This window comes from Lissotriton vulgaris, chromosome 1_1, assembly GCF_964263255.1.
Source record: "Lissotriton vulgaris chromosome 1_1, aLisVul1.2, whole genome shotgun sequence".
Classification (NCBI taxonomy): Eukaryota; Metazoa; Chordata; class Amphibia; order Caudata; family Salamandridae; genus Lissotriton; species Lissotriton vulgaris.
The window spans coordinates 1,483,769,235-1,483,783,846 of record NC_141685.1 but is presented as its reverse complement, the minus strand read 5'-3'; the positions used below and the strand labels follow the sequence as shown (position 1 = coordinate 1,483,783,846).

The window sequence follows — 14,612 nt, the reverse complement described above, 5'->3', positions numbered from 1 at the left end:
ATTCCCGGAGTTTAGGGCTGCTCATGACCTCCATGGATTGCCGGAGTTTAAGGCTGCTCAGGATCCACGGATTGCCGGACTTTAGGGCTGCTTAGGACTTCCACGGATTGCTGGTGTTTAGGGCTGCTCCGGAACTCCACAGATACCCGGAGTTTAGGGCTGCTCAGGACCTCCACAGATTGCCGGAGTTTAGGGCTGCTCAGGCCCTCCATGGATTGCTGGAGTTTAGGGCTGCTCAGGACCTTCACGGTTTGCCGGAGTTTAGGGCTAATCAGGACCTCCACGGATTGCCGGAGTTTAGGGCTGCTCAGGACCTCCACGGATCGCAGGAGTTTACGGCTGCTCAGGACCTCCACGGATCGCCAGAGTTTAAGGCTAATCAGGACCCTTACGGATTGCCAAAGTTTAGGGCTGCTCAGGACCTCCACAGATTGCCGGAGTTTAGGGCTGCTCAGGACCGCCACGGATTGCTGGAGTTTAGGGATGCTCAGGACCTCCACGGATTGCTGGATTTTAGGGATGCTCAGGACCTCCACAGATTGCTGCCATCTTCCACCGTGAGGCCTCCTTCAGCACTGTTGTTCAATGCATCTTCTCATCACAGCATGTCCAGTATCTCGAGAGGCCTCACTCAGCAACCCTGTGCTTGTAAATGTACTTACCCATACCAAAGAAGAACAGGAAGACAGCTGGTAGGGCTAGATCAAACTCTTCATTGACAATATCAAATTAACTTGTTTGATTGGCCAGCGTGTTCCTTCTTACAAGTCGCAGCCTAACATTCCAAGTAATGAAATCAGATATGGAACCGCAGAATTCGGGGAGGGAATGAAATGTAAAGGTGCTGTTTATTTTTTTATTAAGTTATGAGGGACCAATGTGTATTAGAAGTCTGCCATGTACCGTTCACTCTATAAATGTTAGCGGAAGAGGGCAATGTAAGCACATACATCGCATCTACTTTGACATCTAGGGTCCATCCACTGTTTCTGCTTGCCTTTACTGTACAGGAGGAAAACAGTTGATCCCCATAAGTTGAGTTTATTTGGGCGCTTCAAATGCAACTACAATTGCTGCTGATCAGCCATCTATGGTTGCTGAACTGTAGAAAAAATACTACTGGGCTAGCTGTACAGTAACTTTCTGGCGAACAACGGAATTATGACGATCAACGGAATTATGGCGATCAAAACAGTAGAGAACTGCACGACCAAAGCCAAACAATTTGCAACAATGGGGATTCGCTTTTAGTGGAGGCTATACAAACAATGCAAACTCAACACATATATTTCCATCCAAGAGCTAATCTTAACGAAAGAAAAATTATTACACTCTAACATGGGGAAAAATGACAGGTGCTTTGAAAAAAAATTAATTTAGCTTGCAAAAATAAATAGAGCCTATACCTTGTGTACAGCATAGTATGCTGATCGGAAGTTAAATAGATGATTGAGACTGACAGGCTGGAAACCTTTATTTGAGAGGAACATGGACACACAAATTAACTATTGCACTGCAACTTTAACAATATAACTAACAGTGACGGCGAGAAGCCAAGAGACTACAAGATCAGGAAGAGGAACTGGTGAGTTGTCTACTCTGTACCCCATTCATCAATAGCATTTGAGACCACAGTGTGACAGATAACAAAAAAACAACAAGAAACCCATGCGTTATATTCTACTGAAGAGGGCAGCTCAATACCACAACAGGATACACACCACAGCAAGGAATGAATGCTTGATAATCTACTAAAGAAAGCACCGCAGTGCAACAAAACAACAGAACTGGCAGCCAACAAGAAGTAACCCGCGCTTGACATTCCACTGAAGAAGATGTGCAGTGCCGAAGAACAAGGGAACAGACGTACAACAACAAGAAATACATGCTTCATAATGCAGCGAAAAGGCACTAAGGTGGCACTATATAATAGGACAGGTATACAGCAACAGAGAACCCATGCTTGATAGTCTATCGAAGAAGGTGTGAGAGTGTTACAGCACAACAGGACTGCCATTAGTACGACATTGTAGCGCCTTTCGAATGACTGGGCTAGGACTGTTATGGCTGATAGGTCAAAGAAGATACCACTAGCATGGTGGCAGCACTAGCAATAGGGCAGGCATCCAACATCAATACCATTATCGATATTCCACTTCAGAAGGTAGCAGAGTGTCACAATACAACAGGACAGACACCCATCAACAAGGAAACCATGCCTAGTATTCCAATAAATGTGACATCGCAATGGCACAGTGCAACAGGATAGGCATCCCACAAGAAACCTATGGTTTGATATTCCGACGTACAAGTCCTTACAGTGCCTCAATACTGTATCACCAGAGCGCCTCCAGATTCAACAATGAATATATGATTGTTTTCCTCTTGGTGAACCAACAAGCAAACGTAGAAAGGAGATAGTGTCTGGATAATAGCATGGCAGCATTGCAGTGTAAACGTTTGTGGTTTAGCTGCACAACATGAGTTCACTCGGTGTTGTACAAGACTCTATGGACTGAATAGACCTTCCCCAGGTAGGCCTGCAAATATTCAGCGACCCAGTGCAGCTTGTAGGCGCCCCAACCAGGGATCAACGGAATACTCACGACTTTCCCCTGCCCCATTTAAGGAAACAGTATACAGAGGGTACCACCGTGACTTCTGTCTTCTGAAGCGATAAACGGCAATAGATTAAGTGGGTTTTGAGAGCCCAGGTTCTGATCGTTTATATTCAAGTTACAAGGGTGCTTTTGACACAAGTAGGTGAGTTGGTGTGGCTCTAGCAATCTAGAAGTGGGTCACATCAGACGCCTAAACCTTTATAACGGTTTTTTAGACATAGAAGTAATCAAGGTTCTTTTAAGAGTTCTAAACTGCTGAAAATGTTGTGTATCCATCACTGCTCACTACTACTGTGGCCATATGCCATCTTTCAATAATGGAGCACAGATGTTATTGAGGGAAGGTTTATGAGCTGCATGATCATCTGGCCCTTCCTGCGGGCTACTGACGCTTCCAAGCCGCAGACTGGATACCACAATGTTAACTTAGTTGCTTTGCTCAGTGTGAGTTTTGTGTGGTCACAATTCAGTCTTAAATTTAGCAACTACGAGCGAAACAGGGACTGGAAAATATCTCAAGATGTTCCATGAATCCCTCCGAGTTTCCAACTTAACATAAACCATCAGTATGCTAAATTAGGCACTACATAAACAAGGACACTGCCAACCAAGAGAAAAATGTGCTTTATGCCCCATCTACACATTTTTGTGCCCCTACTTTGTCACTTTAAAACTGCAGATCCTTTGACATCAGTCAACACCACCACCTCTATTTCAGATCCCTTTCCTTCACCAAACTTTACTTACAGAAATGTGTACTTCACTATGAATCGGAGCCGGTAGGCCTTACACTTTAATGATTAGAAATGATTGGTTCACATTAAAATAAATAAAACAAGGAAATAGCTCATTGATCAGAATACGGAATTGCAGAGTCAACCACAATGATAATCATCTTCGAAGTGTTGTTACCTGGTCAGATATACTGGTCCCAGAGAGATCAATTGATATTAAAGAGTCCATATTTCCTAGAAGTTCAATCCCAGAGTCCGTTACGTTCTCGCAGTATCGTAAACTGAGGTATGTTAGACTATGGCATCTATAAAAACAAGGAGATTGAGTTAAAACAATATCAGGATTCCACTTTGTGAAACTCAGATTTGTATATTGATATACGTTTTTGTTTGCCATGAGACCCATTATCCATTATGAGCAAAAACACTTTTTTCCCATCATCAAGAGATTCCTAAATCCAACTACTAGGCTGATATTTTAACCTGGAAATGGTGAATACCATTTGCGGAGCGCTCGGCTTGGAGATTTACATTCGAGAATAGGGACACAAGTGTTTAATCCCGCATCTTCTCCTTGTTTAGGTCTTGGACAGCCCAACTTCATTACTTTGAGACGGTCAAGGGCCAACAACTGGTCAACCTCTTTACATCTTTTGCACCTTTCAGCATCTAATATTCTCCTATTAGGAGACTAATATTTGAGCGGAGTTACCAAATCCCCCTGACGTCACTTTGTTTGTTTTGCAATTTATTTTACCAGTAGCATACTGGCCCACTAGTACAATGTGCCTGCTGCAGGACAATTGTTACATTTTATTTTTCTTTGCCAAAATCAATGAAGAAGATCACTGCCAGTCAAAACCCATTGCATCTGTTCCATGGCCAACGCCAGCCATGTTGCTTATTTCTCCCAAAAATCTTTGACAAAACTTGTCTACGCCTCCGAAGAACACGAGTAGCGATGTAAATCTGAAATCCAGGTAGAACTTTTATCTGGTGCTGTATTTTGCATGAAATGTCACCAGCTGGTTATGGCTGCCATCAAGTCAGCTAAAATGGGTTACATCAAGGGTAAAAGTGCTCACTAACATTAAGAGTGTTGCAGGGATTCTGTTCAGAAACAGAACTATGCTTGGGACCATAAGCATCTAGGGAATGAGTCAACATACCACCTCATTATTTATGAGCCCAAGACCGGTTAGCTATACTGCCTCACTTGCCCTCCTAACCTTTCCAGAGAAACAAGTGAGTTGGCACCCCAGGACACACTCCTGGTCCTCTCAGGGATCACAGTAACAGGACACACCCTTTCACTCTCTCAATCATACTTGTCCACAAGAGACACAAAGGCAGTTTATAATATTTATTTACACTATCATGCTTTAAAATGCAGCATTTGTGCCACAATTATACAACAAATGCATATTAAAAATATCATTAGCATGGTTAATAAACCATATACCATAAAAAGCCCTGTCATGAAACCCCCCTTCCTACTGAAGCTAAATGATTATATATATTATGGATTTCAGGGATCAGTGGCAGACCCCATACCTTAGCATACATAGATGGATGCTCTGCATCTCGGCTGATGCAGAACTCTTGCCTCAGGACCTTTGCTCAGTGCGTGCTTTATTAGAACCCCTGTCCTCAGTTATATGACAAGATATGTATGCTCACAAACAGCAGCTGCATTCTCGTTTTCTGTCTAGGTGCTAGTGTCTGACCAGAGAGATTAACAAGGGGCACTGCTGTTTGACCTTGGCTAGTGGGTTCAGACCAAATCCCAGGAAAGGAACAAAATTCGAAAACATATACAGGTTCTGTGTGAAAATATAATGTGGCACAAAGGCAAGTGTATTATTTAGTAATGTGTGCAAAATAAAAGCAGCCTACAACGTGCACAGTTAGGCTAACATAGGGAAAACGACAAGGGGAAATGCTAGAAACACATGACAAGAGATCACACTAAGTGATCTGACAGTTTCACCGGATACCACATTAATGCACAGTCCCTTCCTTCGGATATAGTTGACCTGCTAACCGATAAGAGAGCAGATATTCTATTCCTAACAGAAACCTGAATTAATGAATCTTCAAACCCTGATATAGCGATGGCAGGTCCACATGGGTACGCCATCACGCACATGGACCAAATTGGAAAAAGGGGTGGCAGCCTCACTATTATCTACTCAGACACATTTCAGTGCACTGTTTTCCCACTCTCTGGGCTAATGGATGCTGAAGTTCTGGACTTTTGTATTAAAACCTCATAAAATGCTTTATTTTAAGGTGCCTTGATTCACAGACCTCCATGGCCAGCAACCTTATTCACCATCTCCCTGAGCAATACTACTGCACTCGTTATACAAACTTCATAGTCTTAAGAGATTTCAAACTCCATGTTAATAACAAGACTATTCCCTCAGTGTCTCAAGTTTTGCTCTGAGGCACACAAAACATTGGGGCGTTTTTTGTTTTCCATGAACTTCTTGCCTACGACCTGTCTCATCCAGGGTTACTTTTAAAGGCCTCACCTAGGGGACAATCAGGGTAGAGAATGAACATCTGATACTCGTTCTTCTGGTCTCCTGCAATTAATGCAATGATTGCACAACCAAATGCACTCTTATTTTCCAGCCTCCCCTGCAGGAGGGCCTGTCTGGTGAGGTTTCTATGATGAGGTTCCATCTGTGACTGACACCAGGCAGAAGCCGGGATCAATGAGCGCCAAATACAGCCTGGAACATCAGTCCTCACTCAGCTCCTGACTGACGCTGTTGGCAGGGCCCCCTCCTGTGAATTGTAGACCCACCTGCAACCCTTCCACAGGTGAAAGCAGCAGAGCCAGGGGGTCTCATGCCTTGTGAGCCTCCCCTCTTGAATGCCCTCCCTGCCGAAAGCAAGATGTCTCCCCCTCTGCATATGCATACACATGCACGCACAGAACACCGTCTGAACATAACCAACCATATCACTACAAAACTCCAGAGGACTCAGTAGAATGTAGAGCTTGGTAGCTTTTTATAGTGCGTGGTCTGCACATAACAAACACACACAGAATCTGTCTACAACCAACAACACCACTACAAATGCACTGAGGACCAGGTGAAATAGATAAGAGAGTATGTTTTTCTAGTCTTTGGTCTCCCCACCACACACACACACGCGCACACACACTCAAACACACATACGGTCACACACACAAATACAATCTGCACATAACCAACCACACCACTACAAATGTACTGAAGTCAGAGTAAAATCCAAAGTAGGCAAGCTTTTCATAGTGATTGGTCTCCATACACACATAGTAAGTAGTCCTTCTATTTTAGGGTGTGGGTAAAAAATGAAAGAAAGTAAAGTATTTAATTTAGCAATGTATAAAACACAGTAGTGCCGTGCACACCCTCTCACATGGCTTGTAGTTGTGGTCAGTCTTTTGATCGAGCACAAGTACTTTCACTGGCACAAACTCACACACCTGCTCATTTTTAGGTCTGGCCTGGCATACCACTTCCGAGACATCCGGTTAACTTATAGTAGGCTCAGAGCCCTAGATTAGGCCCAGGTATGTGTGTCCTTCCACTGCTCACGTTTGGGGGTTACTCTTTTCTTTTTGCTGAAGCACTCTATGAGTGCATGTGTTTAAAAGCCGACTCCCACATGTGCTTCTTTGTGTTTAAGCACTCTACAGAGAATGTCTTTTTCCTGTACTCCTCCAACCCTATGTTTCTTCCTTGTGCGTATCCATGCCCCCACCCTCCTTACCTTGTCCGTGCTGACTAGCTGCCATTGACTTGCTCCCTCCCACTCTCAGCACTCTCAGCCCTCCCTCACTCCCTGGTGCCTATCCGCCTTCCCACCCCAGCCCTGCCAAGGTTGCCAAGTTTTTGTGTACAGTCCAGTTTTTTCTTTGAGTTCTGGAACTTGCAGTAGTGTTTATTTTGTTATAAATGCTGGACTGTATGTCCCAGAATTCAGAGGAAGGTACCTGGTCTGGAGCGGCATATCATGCATGGACCTGTATCATTTGGCAATTATGCAACCCTGCCACAATAAGAAAAGAGCTCTGACGCTACCAGAGCTGGCCAATACACAATGCTAATTAAAATAAAGGCACTATGACGTGACTAGAGCTGAGTGTATCATATTGCTTTTTTAAAAAAAAAACTTTCAGTCATGCTTTGCTAGTGCTTGTGTTGAAGTGCCAATGGCGTGACTGGCTTTGTGGAAAAGATGAGCTGTTCTTGTAATGTGATATATTGCACAACTGCAGAATGCTCTCTGCGTTTTTGAAACATTTATATTTTAATTATCCATTTACAATAAGTAGTTGCTGTACTCATAACATTCAGCATGGGTACGGAAGAGAAAGGTGGATTCTCCCAAGCATTTTGTATTCCAGTTAATTCATCTTCTGATTATGTGTAGTACTACCAAGACTGTCACGTGTTACAGTGCAATGTTTACTCGCATGTGTCATGTTTATGTATCGTGATGTCTTAAGCTGATGGGCATGTTAGACAAAACAGTGCTGTTTTGCGTCTGCTGTTATTTCATTCACATTTTGCTTCCACCCACTACAGCATATAACATGAGGCAATGGCTCAATCTACTTAAGCCACTGATTAACCTCACTTTGAGTGATTGCTTTCAATGTTGGTCTTGTGTTTTGAGCCTGATGTGTCCAGCTTTATCAGTACCTGTCTCCATTCAATGCAGCATACCAGATTGTGTCCACTTGAAACTGTTTTACATTATGTTATTCCTTAGTTCTTTCTTTTCTCTCTCTGTCCTACTTTGTTGTTTCATTCCTTCTTTCTTTCTTCCCTTTTCCTTCTCTGCTTTTCTGTTCATCCTTCTTTCTTGCTTTCCTGCATTCGTCACTTCCTTCTTTCTTGCTTCCCTGCCTACTTTTTTCATTTCTTCTTTCTTGACTTGTTTTTTTTTGCCTTCCATCTTTCTTTCTTTCTCTTTGTGTCATTCACATTTTTCTTCCCTTTTCTTTCACCCACTCCAGCATGTGTGAAGGGACAATGCGTCAACCCACTTCAGCCATTGGCTGACTTCACTACGAATTACAACATGCTGTCCTTTCACAAGCAGCGCATCCACACACAAAGTAGTTCCCTTCAGTGCTAGGGAGTACTATGAATATGGGTGTTTTTTTGAGACCGAAAAACATTTTTACCTTTAGCCAATATTTTTTTTTACATCGATGAGCTTTCCGAACAATAACATTTTGTAAAAACCATGACAAAACAAAACAAAAATGCCATAGGGCTGGCGGCCAATGCCATGCCTATTGTCTTTGCCAATGCCTATTTGAGTTTGGACTACACAAAATTAACAACAAAGTACAAATATGGAACTGGATGAATAAATGCACGAGTTAATGTGGTAACACATCAGTATTAACGTCTAATGAAATTGTCATGAATTGTCATGTATATTACTCTGGGAATAATTGTCGACCCAACCACAATTAAACATTCATAGACCAAATTCACGATAGTCTAATTGCAGATTTAATGTACTGATGTTCAGGGGTGGCTATGAACGCCAGTGAAATGTGAAATATATGGAGATGAGACTCAGTATCAAGGAAGTGTGTATGCAAATGTTTCAAGTTGTGCAGGGATGGCTGTGGCTTGAGGGCTTTACTGTACCACTTGTGTGTTTCCTTCCACAGTTCACAATCCACACGATACAGCCTTTGTGTATGTTTGTCTGCCTTTTCTTAACAAAGTTACCCCAAATGCATTCCAACAGGCTTGTCATATCTGTTGGAATCATGGCTGCCCTCCTTTAATCCTAGTATTTGGGCAGTCACTGGGCTTGGACTTGTGTGGCAGCGGAAGTAGGCATTTTAAGTGTGAAAAACAATGTCATTGAATGTATCAAGCATTTGCAGCAAAGCTGGTTAATCCTTTCCAAACTCTTCCATCGTCTATCCATCCTTTATCCTATTCATCCAACTGACAGGCTCTCTGACTCATCCTAAACCTCTTTTACTACAATGAACTCCCAAAAAAATCCTTTCCAAACTCTTCCCTCCTCTATCCATCCAACTAACAGACTCGCATTTCTACTACTCTAAACACTCCCAATAATTTATATTTCCCTCCACTAATACACCACTAGTCCGCCTTTGGGTTCCACAGTAGCGTGCTACTTGCTGAAATGTGCTTCAACGTCTCGTCTGGGGTAGTAAGTGCTATATAAATACAATTACAATTCCATGCACAAACACTTTTAGACACATTTTTAGCACTAAACTACAAGTCTTCTTCCCTATGTATGTAGCAAGCCACTATCTCAATTTAGTCGTGAATAACGATCAGTCACTGAAAGTTCAACAGCCAGTACCATTATTAGGATCTGACCATCTTGCAATTATTTTCTAATGGTGGGACACAAGAAATATAAAATAGATAACTCAGGAGATCGCCCGCACCAGTTGGTTATAGACAGCATTAGCTTATATAGTCCGTTTGATGTTAACATGTGGAAAATCTGTAATTTTTTTCAGAAGTAGAAATGTTTAATTGTTCACATGCAATAGTAGCGAAAAGCAGAACTTACTGAAAATTTCAGTTGCCAGCAGTTACACATAATCAACATTAGCCCATGCAGATGTTTAGAAGTCATTATTCATAGATGTCATGTTGATCAAAAAGTATTGGTATGGTAAGGATCAAACAGAGACAAAACAAGGCCTATTGCTCATGAACGAACAGCCCTTACTTAACCCCCTAAACCTCCAGGCTCTGCTGTAATGAGTCATATTCAAAGAGGCGCCAGGAGACATGAGAAGGATTATGTGTCGGGATAGTTGCTTCCTTCGACACAAGGAGGGGCACCAGTTAAGATTAGTATATAAGCCGAAATTTGGAATATGCGATCAGTCCATGTCTAGCAGGGCGGAATGCCATTTTTGAAGTGTTCTGAGATAATTCATGAAGCAGAGTATCCCAATCTGAATTGTACACCACGACCATTTCAGGGGGAAACATTTTCAACGTGGGAAGTTGGTTCGACTCTCCATCTTCTGTGCCTTAATTAACAGTTCATTCTGCCTGTTCTATTTTACTCTCATGAAAATAATGCCCTAGCTAGGACTGGTAATCCAGGAGGTAATATCTGTACTATTGGGGAATGCCCTATACGTCCTTAAAATATACCTCAATAACCATATTCAGATGGCACAGAACTCTGCTGCTCGTCTTTTTTTGTACCACCAAAATATAAAACATGACTGGCTACCTAAGAACACTGGGCTGGCTGCCAGTGGGCAAAAGAATTCGGTTCAAAAACCTGTGCATGACCCCTAGGGCTATCTATGCTACTGGGCCTAAATATCTGTCCTGAAGGTTCTCTCACAGCGACTTTGGTTTGCTGTCCTCTATAGGCTAAACATTCCTTGAAGTTTTTTCATCTCTCAGCCAAGCATTGGAACAGGCTTCCATGTAATCTCTCACTAATTACTTAACACAGTACGCAACAAATATATATATATATATATATATATATATATATATATATATATATATATATATATATATATATGTTCAACCTCACTGCAATTGGGTTGTACGTGCGCTCTGTATTCTGAGGACTCCTTCCGGTAATTTTGTGCTTAATAAGTAAATCAATTGGCCAGTCAATCACTCTATCAAAAGAAGTAACAGGGAGTATGTGGTCAGTCAGTCGGAGTACAGTAGTATTATGGTCCAGGCACAGCAGAGGTAAATGTTCTTAATAGTTACAATTGAGATCGAGTAATGTTATGGTTAGGGTAAAGTGAAGAAGCCCCAGAAGAGAGGGCTGTTCCCCCCGAATCTCTCCATAACCTGTCTCTCGGATTTTCAAATCTCTTATCCCAGGAAGTGCCACATTGGGTAGTACTGATCTAGCAACCACACTGAAACTCTATCAGCTAAAAATAGATCTCCTAAAGGCAACATCATTGGGAGTAAGGAAGGCATGGGTGTTAGGAAACAACATGATAATCCCCGGAGGTGGTCTATTCATGAGGGACGTGCGCTCTTTCCACTACCAACACGGTTGACAAGTTCTCTGTACCAAATATTTCGCAAAGCATGTATTCCACAAGATGCTTCAAATTGCCAGTGTTGGTGTATTCCGGCACACCGGTAATACACCGGTTCTTCTAGCGGGAACATGCCTCCAGATGTTTATTTTTGGCCGGTATGAAGCGCCAGCACCTGTTCCATGTTTAAACATGTCGTGAGCACTGACTGTAAGTCATATTCAGCAGTCGAAAGGCGCTGCACTGTCGTCGTTATGTGTACTGTCTGCTTGTCTAATTTGGTCACCATATCATCCATGCGTATATTGAGGGTATCAGTTTTGCCATCTAAGGATTGTAGACTCTGCTGCATGGCTATTAAAGTGTTCTTGAGCATGGATGCACCCTGATGCTGAGGATCATGCTCTGGATCCAAGAGGGAATAGGGCTGAGACTTGGTGGTGCACAAAGACTCAAATGTGAAAAGGTTTTGATTTCTAAAAAGCTTTCCCTATCTTTGCATCAGGGCACATATCGCAACAGGGGTGAGTATTGATGAGCAAGGTATCCCAGGTCACCACTCCTATGGAAGTAGCTAGAAACACTTCAATTCAATAGTCTTTATTTTGGTTTAATTGAAACCATAAAAGATACATAATAACAATTCATACACATTGATTAGTAAAACACAATTTAAAAAGAATGAAACATTCCACAGGTACCGCTTTAGACAATATGTAAATGCTAAAGGATCACAATTTAAATATAAAATGTTTAAAAGAGAAGGTCCGGCAATCTGTCTGACAGGTTAAAAATGCTAGGTTTAGTTTAATATATCTGAAGCGCTTGAGGAGAATATAAAGTCCAGATAGGGTTGAGAAGAACCGAAGGCGGGAGGGGAATATATATACATATGATAAGTGCAACTTGCCCAAATAGGTCTGAACAATGACAAAAGTGCAAGTGCTTTAGGGTGCTGGAGGGGTACTCTGTACAAAGCAGAGTATGCTGAACAATACATTCTACCTGGTCTCTCAAAAATTTCAAAAGTGCAAATGCGGAATTGATAAACAACAAAATTCAAGATTACCCATGTGTTTCAGACTGCTAAAATTTCAAACCTTTTTTCCCTCCTATTATGCCCACGGCAAACAAATATTTATTGACACTAAAAACATTTTTCTGGCAAGTGACAGTTTTCAATATTCTTTCTGCCTCAAAACAAGACCTAGTGCCCAGGTTTCTACAGACAGGTTTGATCCATTTTTTTTCCTGGGCATAGCATAGGCAGGGCAAAAGAATAGTAAGTGAAGGTCATTTTCTTATGTTTGATCCATTTTTTCCTGGACATAGCATAGGCAGGGCAAAAGAATAGTAAGTGAAGGTCATTTTCTTGTGTATCGAGTTGGCATAGTGCACAGCACTCCGTATTACTCTCATCTGCTTTTCGGCCCCATTTCGATGTGTTCAAGTTACTTTGCAGAACACCATAACGAAATTTCATATATAGGGATTTTGCCAAATGGGGCTGCACTTTATCCAGAAATTACTCAAAGGCCGGGGTTGGTTTCATAAAAAGAAACTGGCCCGTTTTTCTACCAGTGACTGGGTTGTGAGACACACTATTTTGAATATACGCCCAAAAGGTAGTTTTTAATATTTTCTAAGAAGCTAATGTCAATAGGGTGGGTTCTTCACAAAAGTGCTTCAACCCAAGTTTGCAAAACCAAGAGTAAACATGCTTAGTCCACTGAAGGCTGGGACCTTGGTCAAAAATTAGGATTTCTTATAGCCCTTCTTTATAGTGAACTAGTTTGGTTATGACCACAGTCGCACCCAGAACAATAATGATCTTAATATGGCTTGGTGATCAATACGTTCAGTATTTAAGTTCATAACAATAGGAATTACAGGTGTGCGCACAGGGAGACGTAACAACTTCCTAAAATATTTATTGTCTTCTCCCGCAAAGGTATTCCTACATGAAGGCCCCCATAGTTTCGCCCCATAAAGGGATGCCGATTCTGCCCTATATTTATATACCTCGAGTGCGGGGGATACTGCCTTAGTACGACTGCTCTCGTGTTTTTTGTAGTATTGGTAGAGAATTTTCAAGCAAAATGGTCTTACTTTTCTCCAGTTGCAGTTGCCAGGTCATTTTGGTGTCAAGTGTTATGCCTAGATAATTAAAGTTCTGCACATATTCTAGCTTCTGATTTTGGACAGTTATATTCTTTGTAAACGATTTATGTGAGTTAACTGCCATATGTTTTGTTTTGCTAGAATTTATTTCTAGGCCCTTGGAGTCGCAATAAACACAAAAAGAATCTAATAAACATTATAAGCCCTTTGGGGTTTGGGATATTGAAATAATGTTGTCCGCAACTAAAAGAGCTGGTACTGGCACCCCACCTAACTTTGACGAGTCATGCGGACAACCCAGTAGGTATTCTGAGAATAGGGCGGGCGCCAGCACACAATCCTAGCTAACGCCCCTTTTTACCGGGATTGCCTCAGTAAGTTCACCCATTGGACGCCATCTAACTTTGGCGTAGTTGTCATTATGCAGAAACACTTTTTATAGCCCACTATCCCTACATCTGAGGAGGCCATGCTTCATCATCCACCTATATTCACATTCCCTGCTCCAAATCTCACATTCTCCAGGGTTTAAAGGTGTTGTAGACCCAGTTTAACAAGAAAAATTTGTGTTACTAGTGGGACACTAGAAACATCCCTGCGGGCACACCTCTCACTCCTCACTGTTGAATGAGGATTCTGATCCAAATGTTTATTCAATGTTTTTTAATCTTTTATTCAGTGATTTTTAGTTCATAAGTCTTCTTTATTCTTTGTCAAAATGAAGTTCTGTTATAATTCATTCATAATCAATTCATTTCATTTCAAAATATGCAACATTATTATTAATCCATCCAATGCATTTCGGGCATTTACAACATGCCCTTCATCAGGGAACAATACTACAAAGAAAGAAAGTGTAAAAGAATATCAAAACCAAAACATAATACGATCTGTTCGCTGTACATATCTTTAAATGTTGTAGTGAGACTTAGCGTCTCCCATTATAGGCAAACACTGTGTTGTAAAAAGTCACTAATATCAAACTGTCCGTAAAAAGGTCGAGGTCGTGAATTGTATCTGTCAGATTAATCCATCCAATGCATTTCGGGCATGTTGTAAATGCCCGAAATGCATTGGATG

At 41.7% G+C, this 14,612-nt stretch overlaps 1 protein-coding gene across 1 annotated transcript in view; it reads right to left on the bottom strand.

Annotated features, from left to right (window-relative positions):
• Window positions 1–14,612, bottom strand: part of FBXL13 (F-box and leucine rich repeat protein 13) — a 1,406,730-nt gene that overhangs the window by 298,758 nt on the left and 1,093,360 nt on the right. The window contains exon 17 of the mRNA XM_086967348.1: window positions 3,534–3,660. Within this exon, the coding sequence (XP_086823474.1) occupies window positions 3,534–3,660 (127 nt within the window). The remainder of the gene's footprint in view (window positions 1–3,533; window positions 3,661–14,612) is intronic.